The sequence below is a fragment of the Ranitomeya imitator genome, chromosome 2 (assembly GCF_032444005.1).
Source record: "Ranitomeya imitator isolate aRanImi1 chromosome 2, aRanImi1.pri, whole genome shotgun sequence".
Taxonomy (NCBI): domain Eukaryota; kingdom Metazoa; phylum Chordata; class Amphibia; order Anura; family Dendrobatidae; genus Ranitomeya; species Ranitomeya imitator.
This window is the reverse complement of record NC_091283.1, coordinates 345169794-345185726: the sequence shown is the minus strand read 5'-3', so window position 1 is coordinate 345185726 and position 15933 is coordinate 345169794. Positions and strand designations below refer to the sequence as shown.

Below are 15933 nucleotides of genomic sequence, written 5' to 3'. Positions count from 1 at the left end.
GTTTCCAACTTATCCAGATCCATCTGTAGCAGAATACTATCTTCTCTTGTATTAACTGCTTTACATAGTTTTGTATCATCTGCAAATATCGATATTTTACTGTGTAAACCTTCTACAATGATGCCTCTCCCACCTCTATATCTTAATTCTAGCCCGAGATATGATAAAAAATGTAAAGCCATACCAGGCCAAAATCCGCGCTTTTTCAAAACTTTAAAAATCTGTAAAAAATTAACTGATGAAGAAAAAAATTCTAAACTTTTAATTTGTAATTAACTAAAGTTGTACTTCATAAAAACAAAAATAAAAAAAATCTAAAGACGTAAGGTAAAAAAAATATTCATATTTGGATCACTTGATATGGAATGACCCAAACACTATGCAGGCTTTCATATGTCTTTCCTTTAGGAGAGGCTTCCATCCGGCCACTCTGTCATAAAGGCCCGACTGGTGGAGGGCTGCAGTAAAAGTTAACTTTGTGGAACTTTCTCCCATCTCCCCACTGTGTCTCTGGAGTTCAGCCACAGTGATCTTGGGGTTCTTCTTTACCTCTATCACTAAGGCTCTTCTCCCACGATTTCTCAGTTTGGCTGGATGGCCAGGTCTAGGAAGATTTCTGGTAGTCCCAAATTCTTCCATTTAAGGATTATGGAGGCCACTGTGCTCTTAGTAACCTTGAGTACTGCAGAAATTCTTTTGTAACCTTGGCCAGATCTGTGCCTTGCCACAATCCTGTCTCTGAGCTCTGTGGCTCAATTTTTCTTTCCATTTAGGTTTCTGTAATTTTCCTGACCCATCAAGGATGGATAGGGACAGGAACAAGATGGCGGAGAAGATGTTACACCTCACACTAGAGATCCTCTTCCGGCTTACTGGAGAGGTGAGAGATTCTGATGACGTCACATTACTTCATATCTATGATAATAACAGATGGACAGAACTGGAGAGGTGAGGACTTTGGAAATGTCTGTAGTGACATTTAACAATGTGTCTCTCCATAACCAGGATTACACAGTAGTGAAGAAGACCTCTAGTGAGCGCTGTCAGGCTCCTGTGTCTGAGGGATGGGAAAGACCCCTGAGCCCTATCACGGGGCCTCCACCTCACCCCCTGATACATGAGGACATCAATGACCAGAAGATCCTAGAACTCGCCTACAAGATGATTGTGCTGCTGACTGGAGAGGTGACACTGCTGGGAATGCTGGGATATTATACAGTAACGCTATGAAGGGATCGGGGATGACGGTATCATTGTATTTGTCAGGTTCCTATAAGGTGTCAGGATGTCGCTGTCTATTTCTCCATGGAGGAGTGTGAGTATTTAGAAGGACATAAAGATGTGTGCAAGGATTTCATGATGGAAGTTCCCCAGTCCCTCACATCACCAGGTAATATTCAGGACTAAATATATACGGAATATAATTATCTGTATGTAAAGAATGAATTCAGTCTTTGTATGTGTTTTCCTCCAGATCTATCCAGTAAGAGGACAACACCAGAGAGATGTCCTCATCCTCTTCTTCCACAGGACTGTAAACAAGAAGATCTCAATGTTCCTCAGGATCATCAGGTAGATGGAGAGAAGATGTCATGAGATCTCCCCTATGATGTGTAGATGGCTGTGAAGTTCTTATGTTCAGTCTTGTTTTATCCACCAATATTATATGTTTTATTCTTGTGTAATGAGAACGGTGGAGATGGCAGGATCAGAGCTGATCATAGATGTGACTTCTCCATCTGTCTCTGACTTTTACAATATTTCTTTCAGGGTGAAGATCTGACCCATATTAATACTACAGAGACATATGTGAGGGGTGATGAGCGGTGTAAAGTGGAGATTCCTACATATGACTACCAAGGTGAGTAGTAACCACTAAATGCAGAGAAGTCACAGGCCCTGCTTATTCGCTTTGTGGAATAGAATTCATTAACTACAGTGGTTTTAGGCTGTAAACCACCATTTTATTTTTTTTCTGTGAGGGCTAAGAAGATTGTGCCTTTATGGGACACACCGGATAGAGAAGCAGATACCACAACAGAATAGTGAAGATCTTTTCTGTGTATTTTGGCCATTTAAGTTTGGTTTCTGTCAGGAAATGAGGTTAGCGTAAAATCCTAGGGGAGCTTTCAGTCTTTTGACCTCTGAAATGAGTTTGGCATACCTGGGTTTTCAATCTATATTTGACGGCATTGCATATGTGGATATTTCTAATCAACAGAGGGTCAAGTTAAAGCTAATTTGGACCTTGCTAAAGATTGGAATTTTTTTTTTACTGTTATTGACACTAGAAATGGTTTCTATGAGATTCAGATCTTGACGTTAAGCCTCATTTGAGCATAATTATGTTCATCACTTGATAATCTGGCTGATTTTATACCAAGTACAGGTGTCGGGCCTGATGTCCCTCTTTGTAACCTTAATTTGGTTCTTGTTATGTTAATCCCTTCATGACCAGTCGAGATTCCGTTTTTTTTGTGCTTTTGTCCTTTCCTAACCAAACATACACAGTTTTTGTTTTATATAGATGGTAAATAAAAAAAAGTGATTTTGTAAAAAAAATAAATACATTTTTGGTTGTCACGAATTTTCCATAAGTTGTAACGTTTTCAATTTTCGAGATATGGAGCTATATGTGGCCTTGTTTTTTGTGACCTGAGACAATGTTGTTATTGATACTCCACGTAAAAGAAGAAAACGAGGGCACTCACCAGTCTTCTTATTGTGCAAAGATCACTTTATTAATCCAACATATAAAAGTCCAAGGTCGGGCAACGACGGAGCCGAAGCTCAAGTGAGCAGGAGGGTCTCCGCTCCCCCCTGCTCACTTGAGCTTCGGCTCCGTCGTTGCCCGACCTTGGACTTTTATATGTTGGATTAATAAAGTGATCTTTGCACAATAAGAAGACTGGTGAGTGCCCTCGTTTTCTTCTTTTACGTGGACTATGCAGTTGGATCTGTTTTCTTCGAGGAGCACCCGAAGTGTGTGATGTGGCAGCGTTGGTTAACCCATGAAGCACTGAAGTGTTAATACATCACTTGGCTTTGTGTCCTTGTTTTGAAGGCTGTGCCGCCCCATTTACTTTTTTATCTACAGATAAGACTATGTTGATATTGATACCATTTTGGTGTAGGCAGGATGTTTTGATTGCCTCTTTGTACTGTTGTGGCGATCGTAATAATTGTTGTTTTTTGTTTTGATTTTTTTGCCATTTACTGATCAGATTACCGTATATACTCAAGTATAAGCTGAGATTTTCAGCCCATTTTTTTTAGGCTAAAAGTGCCCCTCTCGGCTTATACGCAAATCATTGTCCCAGGGGGCCGGCAGGGGAGGGGGAGCGGCGGCTGTCACAACATACCAACGTGCTCCCGGAGCGGTCCCTGCTTCTCCGATGCAATGGTCTCTGGCGCCGGCAACTTGTTGCTGTGTTCAGCAGTCACGTGGTACCGTTCATTAAAGTAATGAATATGGATGCAACCCCACTCCCACAGGGGTGGAGCTCATATTCATTACCTTAATGAGCGGTACCAGTGACCGCTGAACACAGGAACAAGCTGCCGGCGCCCGGAGACCATCGCCACGGAGAAGCAGGGTCTGCGCAAGGAGGGTGAGTATGACTGGGGAGGGTGAGCCATGCGATATTCACCTGTCCCCGTTCCACCGCCGGGCTCAGTCTTCTGCTCTGGCTGTGACATTCAGGTCAGAAGGCGTGATGACGTGGTTAGTGCGCACCCTCTGCCTGAACAGTCACTGCAGAGACTCGGGAGACACAGCAGCGGTGGAACGGGGACAGGTGAATATCACAATTGCTGGGGGCCTGAGCCAGCGGCGACTCCGGCACCTGACCCCCATAGCGCTCTGGTGTGCCTGCCTGCTCAGGACCCCGGCACCTCTCCCCCAGCAACGATAGGTGAGTATGTCATTTTTTTTTTAATCGCAGCAGCATATGGGGCATAATATTCTATGGAGCATCTTATGGGGCCATCAACCTTTGTGCAGAATTATTTGGGGCATAATATTCTAAGGAGCATCTTATGGGGCCATCATTAACCTTTTATGCAAAATTATATGGGGCATCTACTATATAATTGTCTAAGGGTCACTTCCATATGTCTGTCTGTCTTTCTGTTGGTCTTTCTGTCTGTCTGTCACCGATATTCATTGGCGCAGCCTCTGTCTGTCATGGAAATCCAAGTCGCTGATTGGTCGCGGCAAAATGGCGACGACTAATCAAGGACGAGCACAGTGTGGAAGAAAATGGCCGCTCCTTCCTCCCCGCAGTCAGTGCCCGGCGCCCGCATACTCCCTTCCGGTCAGCGCTCACACAGGGTTAATGGCAGCGTTGACAGCGTTGTAACGCACTCCATTAACGCTGCTATTAACCCTGTGTGACCAACTTTTTACTATTCATGCGGCCTATGCAGCATGAATAGTAAAAAGATCTAATGTTAAAAATAATTTAAAAAAATAAAAAATCGTTATATACAACAGGCCTTTCTCGCTCGCGATGCTCCGGTAACCGGTCCATGCTGCGATCTCGCGAGATAATGACGTAGCGGTCTCGCGAGACCGCTATGTCATCATCTCGTGAGACCGCAATACAGTCTTCAGACCGGAGCGCGCGAGGACCATCGGTAACCGGCCGCTTCCATCCGGAGGCTCCGGAAGGTGAGTATGTAACAATTTTTTATTTTAATTCTTTTTTTTTTAACAGGGATATGGTGCATACTACATGACTGCCCAATATACTACGTGACTGTGCTGTATACTACGTGGCTCTGTGCTGTATACTACGTGGCTCTGTGCTGTATATTATGTGACTGGGCAATATACTATGTGGCTAGGCAATATACTATGTGGCTGGGCAATATACTATGTGGCTGGGCAATATATTATGTGGCTGGGCAATATACTATGTGGCTGGGCAATATACTATGTGGCTGGGCAATATACTACGTGGCTGGGCAATATACTGTGCGGCTGGGCAATATACTGTGTGGCTAGGCAATATACTGTGTGGCTGGCCAATATACTATGTGGCTGGCCAATATACTATGTGGCTGGGCAATATACTATGTGGCTGGGCAATATACTATGTGGCTGGGCAATATACTGTGTGGCTGGGCAATATACTGTGTGGCTGGACAATATACTGTGTGGCTGGGCAATATACTACGTTTCTGGGCAATATACTACGTGGCTGGGCAATATACTGTGTGGCTGGGCAATATACTGTTCGGCTGGGCAATATACTGTGTGGCTGGGCAATATACTGTGTGGCTGGGCAATATACTGTGTGGCTGGGCAATATACTGTGTGGCTGGGCAATATACTGTGGCTGGGCAATATACTGTGCGGCTGGGCAATATACTACGTGGCTGGGCAATATACTGTGGCTGGGCAATATACTGTGTGGCTGGGCAATATACTGTTCGGCTGGGCAATATACTGTGTGGCTGGGCAATATACTGTGTGGCTGGGCAATATACTGTGTGGCTGGGCAATATACTATGTGGCTGGGCAATATACTGTGGCTGGGCAATATACTGTGTGGCTGGGCAATATACTATGTGGCTGGGCAATATACTGTGGCTGGGCAATATACTGTGCGGCTGGGCAATATACTGTGTGGCTGGGCAATATACTGTGTGGCTGGGGCAATATACTGTGTGGCTGGGCAATATACTGTGTGGCTGGGCAATATACTACGTGGCTATGTGCTGTATCCTACGTCACTGGGCAATATACTATGTGGCTGGGCAATATACTATGTGGCTGGGCAATATACTATGTGGCTGGGCAATATACTATGTGGCTGGGCAATATACTATGTGGCTGGGCAATATACTACGTGGCTGGGCAATATACTACGTGGCTGGGCAATATACTACGTGGCTATGTGCTGTATACTACGTCACTGGGCAATATACTATGTGGCTAGGCAATATACTACGTGGCTGGGCAATATACTACATGGCTGGGCAATATACTACGTGGCTGGGCAATATACTACTTGGTTGGGCATTATACTACGTGGCTGGGCAATATACTACGTGGTTAGGCAATATACTACGTGGACATCCATATTTTAGAATACCCGATGCGTTAGAATCGGGCCACCATCTAGTATTTTAATATGGAGCATCTTATGGGGCCCTTCATGAACTGTATGGAGCATTATATGGGGCTCCTGATGCAAAAACACGTAACCTACTGATGTCTCAATCAGTTTTACTTCTATTGGTATCTATTTTTATTTTTGAAATTTACCAGTAGCTGCTGCATTTCCCACCCTAGGCTTATACTCGAGTCATCAAGTTTTCCCAGTTTTTTGTGGCAAAATTAGGGGTCTCGGCATATACTCGGGTCGGCTTATACTCGAGTATATACTGTAATTTATTTTATATTTTGACAAATCGGACATTTACAAAAGTAGTGATAACAAATTTGTATTTTTTCATTTCTTTTTCTTTACTTTAAGTGGGGAACAAGTGGGATGATTTGAATTTTTAATTATTTATTTTATTCATTTTTTTAAACTTTTTTGTTTTATTGTACTTGTAAGTCTTCTTAGGGTACTTGTGCCTGCTATCATATGATTACTTGTTCTATATAGAACAATACTGCAGTACAGCAAAATTGTTTCCTATGAACGCCAGCCATGTGCTCTCTCGGCAACTCGTTAACATCCTACAATCGCATCATGGCAGTGCCGATAGGCAGTTAGAATAGAGTGCCCCATTTACAGGAGCTCTGTATGAGACACTGTTACAGATTGACTGCTGCAATTAACAGGTTAAAAGCTGCGAGCAGAGATATGCTCCACATTTGGCTGTTACGAGTCAGATGATGGCTGTATATCAAAACCATCATCTGCGGCAGAGATGCAGGCTCGGCTTGCAAGTCTTCATCAAAGTCATGGAGCTGACATATGCAGTATGTCATGTTGGTAAAGGGTTAAACTTGCCAGGTTCATTTGCTTTGTTAATTTCTGGGTCTTGTAAGATAGCGCTCCCTGAGTATGTTGGGGGACACTCACATGGCAACGGGATTAACGCACACAGGAACGGTTTCTCACTTAATCATACCATCCGATTTATTTAAATGCAGCATAAACCGGATAGAATACAGTCCGTACCGTTACATCCACAAAACAAAATAAGACACCAGTCTGTTTATGTAGCAGATATACCTCTCTGCCTTCTTGCAACCCCCTTGTCTGAGGTTACCTTCCAGGATCTCCACTCCCCACGCTGACTCCTTGTCAGTCCTGGCTTCCAAGGAAGCTGCCTTACTAGGATCACTGTCCCGTATGATGACTTGCTCCGCAACATCCCACCCGACAGTTGCAGAGCCTTAGAAGGACGGTAGCTTCCCCAACATAGTTAGCCGTCACAGACTCTGCAGGTACATGGTCTCGTCACATGCTATTCAGGAAGTCTCCACTCGCAGGACCTTTCAACACAGATCATCCAGGATTCCAGGTACATGGCCTCACCAGGTGCTCTTCAGGAAGTCTCTACTAGCAGGACCTTCCAACACAGAGACCATGTGATCACACCACAGTCTCATTATATTGCATTTGACACACCCCTTGATGGGAGGAAGGTGGATGGCCAGACCCACCCAGCTCTCTGGCCAAGCCTGTAAGCCCAGCCCCTGCAAGCTAAACAAGCTCATGGAACTACAGGTCTCAGAGCAACATTTGAGGCTTACAGTGCAGAGGTCCTATTCCAATTTGCAAGATTAAAATGGGATTTAGATGTGAGGCTGAAGTCACTTTTACAATGTAAGTCCATGGAGTGTCATCATGAAGCTCCACTAGAAAAACTAGTACCGGCGTTATTACGGTTGCTTGTCCTTGTGAAACGCTTGTGGTACATGTGCATCATCTGTGTGACACGTACCGGAATAAATTACAGAATTGAAATTACGGATGTTTAGGTGTTTAGATTTGAAAAGATAGAGGTAGAAATATAGATATGCCCCCACCCCCCTTATTTTTGATTTTTGATAACCAGCAAAGGTTATCACCTGGAGGCTGATATTACCAGGCTGGTAAGGTCCATGGTTATTGGGCCCTTTCCAGCCTACAAATACCAGTCCACAGCCTCCCCAGAAGTGGTAGATCATATGAGATATGCCAGTTTTTATGCTTTGCCAATGCACCAGGGTAATTAGTAAGAATGAAGCAATCGGGTACTGGTTGTTGGGGTTGATGTGAGCTTGGTAGTTGGGGTTGATGTGAGCTGTGATTTGTCAAAAATCACAGATGGCATCAATCCCTGGCATTAGTAATGGACAGGTGTCTATCAGACACCCCATTACTAACCCAATAATAAAAAATAAGAAAAAACACCACAAAAAATAATTTATGTGAATAAAGACTCCCCAACACTTTCCCTGAGTCACCAATTTATTAAAAAAAAACAATTTATTAAAAAAAAAACATGCATGTCCAGCGAGTCTGACGTAGTCCACAAATGGAACCATGAAAATTTTAAAAACTGAAAAATAAAAACAAGAGGCTGTCCAGTGTTCACCAATAGGAAAAATGTTCCTACACAAGTTCAAAGTAGTCCAGTAAAATTGCTGCTCTTCACAGTACCCGGATACTTGCGTCACCAGCTCACGCTGCCTAAAACCACATCCATACTGTGTGTGGTCTCCTATTGTTTACTGGATCCTCGGAAGCCCGGGTTTTATATCCACTTTCATCTCCAAGTTTGCAAGCTTTTTATTGTCAAGTGACATTAAGCCCAGGGGTTAGTAATGGGGAGGCATCTAAAAGACAGCCCCATATATTCTGCCTCCATGGCTAAACTGCAAATGTTGGGCGCTTAGACTGCCTTTCTATAGCGTGTGTTTACCATTACTCACATTTAATGATGTCCACAGATAGGTTACTCGACTGAGAGAGCACGTTTGAAGAGTCCAGTTGAGGGTTTATTTCCAGCTGAATTCTTGTATAATGCACAGTTACAGTAGGTTAAAGAGACTATCTTGTACAGAGCTGTATGAAACAAGATGGCGATAGACTCAAACATGGGGAAGAAACGAGGGGTTACAGAATCAGAGTCACATGCAGGGGGGAGGAGAACAACCTCTAAAAGGGACAGATCTATACACAGCAATGACAGCAACAATATAATAAAATGCAGTACTGTCTGTATGATTCCAAATCATGGGACATGACACTCCCCGTCTGAAATCTTTAGATTTAACAATGATCCAACTTGACACCATGTGTTACGATGATGTTCAATTATGTCCTTGGAACCTGAAAGACAAAAAAGAAAACACAACATGCGAAAATAACTGTAACAGTTATAAGTCAAATTCTTGGTTGATGACATGAAGTCCTAAGCGGTTGGATAATCCCAGGTCCATAGGAGAACCTATTTTCAGATTGGAGAAGCCGCAACATGCAAACACTTCCACCAACCCAAACAATCAAAAGATGAAAGTTCAAGTTCTTTACATGTAAGGGTGTATGACGGTATGCTGTCCGTCGCGAGCTGTGTCCAGTAGAAGTATCTTTATGTCCTCCTTCGGTAGAAGCAGTACAAATTCGATGACTGGGCAAAGGAAAACTCGTGATGAACCACCTTTAGTTACCTTGATTTCCACCTTCCAAGTCTTTCCATCATTAATGGACATAGCCTTGGTAATAAGACCCATTGGCCATTCATTGTGATGAGCTTCTTTGTCTTTTAAGAGGATGAGGTCTCCTTCTTGGAGGTTAGGTTTTGCCGTCTGCCATTTGTGACAACCTTGGAGCAGATGCAGGTATCTGTCTTCCAACGGTGCCAAAAGGCATTAGACAGGTGTTGTACCTGCTTCCACTGACGTCTGTCCATGTCATTATGGTTGAAATTTTCTGGAGGAATTGCGGCGGCTCCGATTTTCTGTGTATGAAGAGTTGCTGTTGTAAGGATCATTGGAGCATCAGGGTCCGACGATACTGGTACCAGCGGTCTGGCATTTATTATAACAGACACTTCTGCGAGGAAGGTGACCAAGACTTCATGGGTGAGTGGCAGGATGTTGTGCGGGAGAAGTGCTACTGGGCCATGAAGAGGAGAATGTGGGTGGATTTGTGCAGGGACTGGAGGTTGAGGTTCTCCTTGAGACCCAGCAAGGGGCTGTATTGCTGGATGTGGAGAAGAAAGCCTTTGAGGATGTAAAACTGGTGCCTGAGTAGTGATAGGGGCTGGGATGGAGGTAGTGATGGAGATGGTGATACTTGAGCAGGAGTTACGCTGTGAGGTGGAGGAGCAACAGGTGGAATAGGTGCTGGCGACCCAGAAGGTGAGACCATTGCTGCAGTGCCATTTGTTGGCTGTAACATCTGCTGCTGGGCAGAAGAGTCGGTCACTCTCATTATCTTGAGGGCTTGGAATGCTGGGAGATGTGCTTTGATTATCCTGGTCAATGTCTTTAGGATTACTGCTGCCCTCATCATTCACACTTTGGCTGTCCGAGTTCTCGCCTTCTTCCGATGGCGAGTTTGGTCAACTAATCTGTTGTGTTTTAGATATCTTCACTGTGGCTCTGTCAGTCTCTTCAGTGTCGGATGCCGACTTCTCTCTCGGACATTTGGCACTCTTTGTTAGAGAGATGGGCTCTTCTTTAATCTTCTTTGATGGCTTCTTCAGGGACTCCGCTTTGCTGTCATTACTGGATGTGCTGATGGCACTTGGAGAATTTCGGCCACTAGAACGGATGTCTTCATTTATGGGGAAGACTTTGCCATCTGGACTGGCAATCTGTTTCTTGTGCCGCTACGTAATGTACACATCGAGCTCCTGGTCCTCCGTGTTCTCATGCTATGCTTCCATTAAGAGCATCATCTTCCTCTTTAACAAGCTTAAACATAAATGGCGGCGGGTCTACAGGCTTTTCAATAGGTGGAAGCTCCCCGTTGATGGTGCTTCCGTATCGGGATTTCTTATTTTTTTGGCAGCCTCCTTGGCCGTCGTGCCACTGTTCTCATTATCCTCATCTTCACTGTGGTCACACTCTACATCGTTTTTGGCACCGCCCTCCAGTGTGCAGCTGTGCCGTGGTCGAGAGTTTTCTCCATCGCAGGTTTTATCTGTTTTTTTTTTTTTAAAGTAGGTTTAACCCCTTTGTGACCTCGGACGGGATAATACGTCCGAGGTCAGATCCCCTGCTTTGATGCAGGGCTCCGCGGTGAGCCCGCATCAAAGCCGGGACATGTCAGCTATTTTGAACAGCTGACATGTGCCCGTAATAGGCGCGGGCAGAATCGCGATCTGCCCGCACCTATTAACTAGTTAAATGCCGCTGTCAAACGCAGACAGCGGCATTTAACTACCGCTTCCGGCCGGGCGGCCGGAAATGACATCATCGCCGACCCCCGTCACATGATCAGGGGTCGGCGATGCGTCTCCATTGTAACCATAGAGGTCCTAGAGAACTCTATGGTTACTGATCACCGGTGGCTGTGAGCGCCACCCTGTGGTCGGCGCTCACAGCACACCTCCATTTCTGCTACATAGCAGCGATCAGCAGATCTTGTAAGTGATTGGTTGCTGTGATCGTCCAGAATGGCATACACCTTTGTGCTCTTTTCAGGCTGACCCTTGGGATATACGTTCACCAGGCATATCTTCGCACATGACTTGTCCCAGCGGCCTTCTCCGCAAACTTCTGTGCATGAAGATGATACCTTGGTAGGACTTTCTTGTTCTGTTCCCTCCCCGCCATAGCTTGTGGTGGGTACGGAAGGTGAGCTGTGCTTGCACGTGGTCCTCACTGTCACTCTCCAAACACTTAATAGGAATTTTACTCTCCTCCGCAAGGTGTTCAGTAGAAGCACAACATTTGTAACATACCCCAAACATCTTTAGAAGTTCCTTGCGCTTCTGGGGCGTTTTTTTTCTGAAGCCAATGCACTTCTTTAGGGATGTGGCTTCTTATGAATGCGACACATACGATTAGAATTTTCAACCTTTTCACCTGTGTTGCTCTTGTCTAGAGCTGATGTTGGTGTGGGAAGAATGTCGGTCTTTTTCACTAACACTGGACCTCTTCGGCTTTGCAGGTTAGAACATGGGCTCTCATACCGGGTCCGCTGGGTTCTTCATAGGAAAATCGTGGGTCAGTCTTATACTCTGCAATATCCTTGATAAACGCACAGAAGTAGGAAAATGGAAGAAAGGAAAACTATTGGGTTAACACCCCGAGCGGTATCCAGGTAGCTGAGGCCAGGTAGGTGCGTGCCTGCCTTGGCTAACTGGAGCTCTTAGAGCAGGTCGCTGAGCTCTAGGAATTTTGAACTCTCCTTGCCGGATATTTTAGGGAAATCCTGTAGTCGCTTGAACAATGCATTCTCTATGGCTTCAGGACTGCCAAAGCTACGTTCTAGTCTTTCCCATGCAGCCATGAGACCTGCTGCTGGATTACTGATGTTGACGGATCTGAGCCTCCTGACTCGCTCTGTGGATTGAGGTCTGAGCCACCTGATTAGCAGATCCAGCTCTTCAGCAGCAGTGAGGCCAAGGTCAATAATTGTGGCTTAAAGGGCACATTTCCAACCTCTATAGTTCTCTAGTTGATCATCGAACCTTGTGAGACCAGTCTTAGTAAGTTCACGGCGAACCATGTACCTTGCAAAGTCAGACATGTCAGTTTTCTCTGACTTTGGGAAGACAATTGCTGGCTGAGTAGCGCTGTTCATATGGTCTGTAGCGTCTTGACTTAGAAACGTAGGATAGTGTGGTGCGGCATAAGCATTTAGTGCTGTTACCGGTTTACTGACAATAGTTTCTGCCATAGATGTGACTGGAGCTGTATGGTTGTCTGGAGTATAACGACTTGGCAGCATATTGGCTTGTTCTCGAGCATCTGTGTATAAGATTGGCTGTGGCGCAGGTACCTGGTATGTCCTGATGGATGGTTAGGTTCAGGACAAGGGATTGGCAGCGTATTGTACTGACCTTGAAAGCAGGGTGTAGGAGCAAGATCTGCATCCTGTTGCCTTGGAGAGGTGTCTGTGCTGTCGGGAACAATTGTTGGAGGTGGTGGTGTGCTATTTTGATTTAATACATAGTCTCTCGTGCGCTTACAGGGGTCTTCCGTATCAAACTCACTTAAACCGATGCGGTCGCTATGACTCCCATTAATAGCTTGTTCCAGGACCCTTAACCTCGTCATGGCCGTGGCATGCTCACATTCCTTCACGAGAGCGTCTATTGCGGCTCTCTTGCGTGCGATGGTCGCTTCTACTTCTGCTTTCTCACGCGCAACCTTCTCTTCCATTTCGGTTTTCCTTTGTGTGGATTCTGCTTCTCGTGGCCGAAAATGCAGGTACGGATTTGATGCGTTTTTTTTCTGGATTTTGTGCGGATTTACTGCGGATTTCATGCGTTTGTACCCCTGCGGATTTCTATAATGGAATGGGTACAAAAACGCTGCAGATCCGCACAAAAGAAGTGACATGCTGCTTCTTTTAATCCGCAGCTTTTCTGTGCGGAATTTTCTGCACCATTAGCGCAGCATTTTTTTTTTTCATTGATTTACATTGTACTGTAAGTCACTTGTGGATCCGCAGCATTTCTGCACGGCAAAAAACGCAGTGGATCCGCAGTAAATCCGCAACGTGTGCACACAGCCAGTTTCTCCAACATGGCAACGTAGTCATACACTCTTCTGGAATAAGTCTGGTGTATTTCACATAGTTGCTTTAGTGCTCCCTCTAGTGGTGGCTCATGAAAGGCAGACCTGGAGATGCTGTTAATGTGACTGCAGTTTTTGCCATAAGTCAAATACAGGTCCTTCTCAAAAAATTAGCATATAGTGTTAAATTTCATTATTTACCATAATGTAATAATTACAATTAAACTTTCATATATTATAGATTCATTATCCACCAACTGAAATTTGTCAGGTCTTTTATTGTTTTAATACTGATGATTTTGGCATACAACTCCTGATAACCCAAAAAACCTGTCTCAATAAATTAGCATATTTCACCCATCCAATCAAATAAAAGTGTTTTTTAATAACAAACAAAAAAAACAACAAATAATAATGTTCAGTTATGCACTCAATACTTGGTCGGGAATCCTTTGGCAGAAATGACTGCTTCAATGCAGCGTGGCATGGAGGCAATCAGCCTGTGACACTGCTGAGATGTTATGGAGGCCCAGGATGCTTCAATAGCGGCCTTAAGCTCATCCAGAGTGTTGGGTCTTGCGTCTCTCAACTTTCTCTTCACAATATCCCACAGATTCTCTATGGGGTTCAGGTCAGGAGAGTTGGCAGGCCAATTGAGCACAGTAATACCATGGTCAGTAAACCATTTACCAGTGGTTTTGGCACTGTGAGCAGGTGCCAGGTCGTGCTGAAAAATGAAATCTTCATCTCCATAAAGCATTTCAGCCGATGGAAGCATGAAGTGCTCCAAAATCTCCTGATAGCTAGCTGCATTGACCCTGCCCTTGATGAAACACAGTGGACCAACACCAGCAGCTGACATGGCACCCCACACCATCACTGACTGTGGGTACTTGACACTGGACTTCAGGCATTTTGGCATTTCCTTCTCCCCAGTCTTCCTCCAGACTCTGGCACCTTGATTTCCGAATGACATGCAAAATTTGCTTTCATCAGAAAAAAGTACTTGGGACCACTTAGCAACAGTCCAGTGCTGCTTCTCTGTAGCCCAGGTCAGGCGCCTCTGCCGCTGTTTATGGTTCAAAAGTGGCTTTACCTGGGGAATGCGGCACCTGTAGCCCATTTCCTGCACACGCCTGTGCACGGTGGCTCTGGATGTTTCCACACCAGACTCAGTCCACTGCTTCCTCAGGTTCCCCAAGGTCTGGAATCGGTCCTTCTCCACAATCTTCCTCAGGGTCCAGTCTCCTCTTCTCGTTGTACAGCGTTTTCTGCCACATTGTTTCCTTCCAACAGACTTACCATTGAGGTGCCTTGATACAGCACTCTGGGAACAGCCTATTTGTTGAGAAATTTCTTTCTGGGTCTTACCCTCTTGCTTGAGGGTGTCAATGATGGCCTTCTTGACATCTGTCAGGTCGCTAGTCTTACCCATGATGGGGGTTTTGAGTAATGAACCAGGCAGGGAGTTTATAAAAGCCTCAGGTATCTTTTGCATGTGTTTAGAGTTAATTAGTTGATTCAGAAGATTAGGGTAATAGGTCGTTTAGAGAACCTTTTCTTGATATGCTAATTTATTGAGACAGGTTTTTTGGGTTATCAGGAGTTGTATGCCAAAATCATCAGTATTAAAACAATAAAAGACCTGACAAATTTCAGTTGGTGGATAATGAATCTATAATATATGAAAGTTTAATTGTAATCATTACATTATGGTAAATAATGAAATTTAACACTATATGCTAATTTTTTGAGAAGGACCTGTATAGGCAAATACAATTAAACATGAGCAAAAAACAAGGCACACAGGTACATAAGGAGGGAGGACCCGCCGGGGATGGGTGAGGCTACACTAGGAGACGGTAGAGCTGGTCATGCAGCGGTTCAGTAGGTTGAGGATAACTGCAGGTTATAGGCTTGTCAGAAGAGGTGTCTTCAGGTTCTTTTTGAAGGTTTCTATGGTAGGCGAGAGTCTGATGTGTTGGTGTAGAGAGTTCCAGAGTATGGGGGAAGCACGGGAGAAGTCTTGGATGCGGTTGTGGGGAAAAAGAGATGAGAGGGGAGTAGACAAGGAGATCTTAAGAGGATCAGAGGTTGTGTGTAGGTAAGTACCGGGAGACCATGTCACAGATGTATGGAGGAGACAGGTTGTGGATGGCTTTGTATGTCATTGTAAGGGTTATGAACTGGAGTCTCTGGGCAATCGGAAGCCAGTAAAGGGCTTGGCATAGGGGAGAGGCTGGGGAATAACCGGGAGACAGGTAGATTAATCGGCAGCAGAGTGT

At 44.8% G+C, this 15933-nt stretch overlaps 1 protein-coding gene across 1 annotated transcript in view; it reads left to right on the top strand.

Moving 5' to 3' along the window:
• LOC138666526 (zinc finger protein 420-like) overlaps positions 1-15933 on the top strand; it is a 108280-nt gene that overhangs the window by 14270 nt on the left and 78077 nt on the right. The window contains exons 2-6 of the mRNA XM_069754740.1: positions 774-880; positions 1006-1185; positions 1267-1390; positions 1475-1572; positions 1771-1861. Coding sequence (XP_069610841.1) covers positions 803-880; positions 1006-1185; positions 1267-1390; positions 1475-1572; positions 1771-1861 — 571 coding nt within the window. The 5' untranslated portion in view covers positions 774-802. The remainder of the gene's footprint in view (positions 1-773; positions 881-1005; positions 1186-1266; positions 1391-1474; positions 1573-1770; positions 1862-15933) is intronic.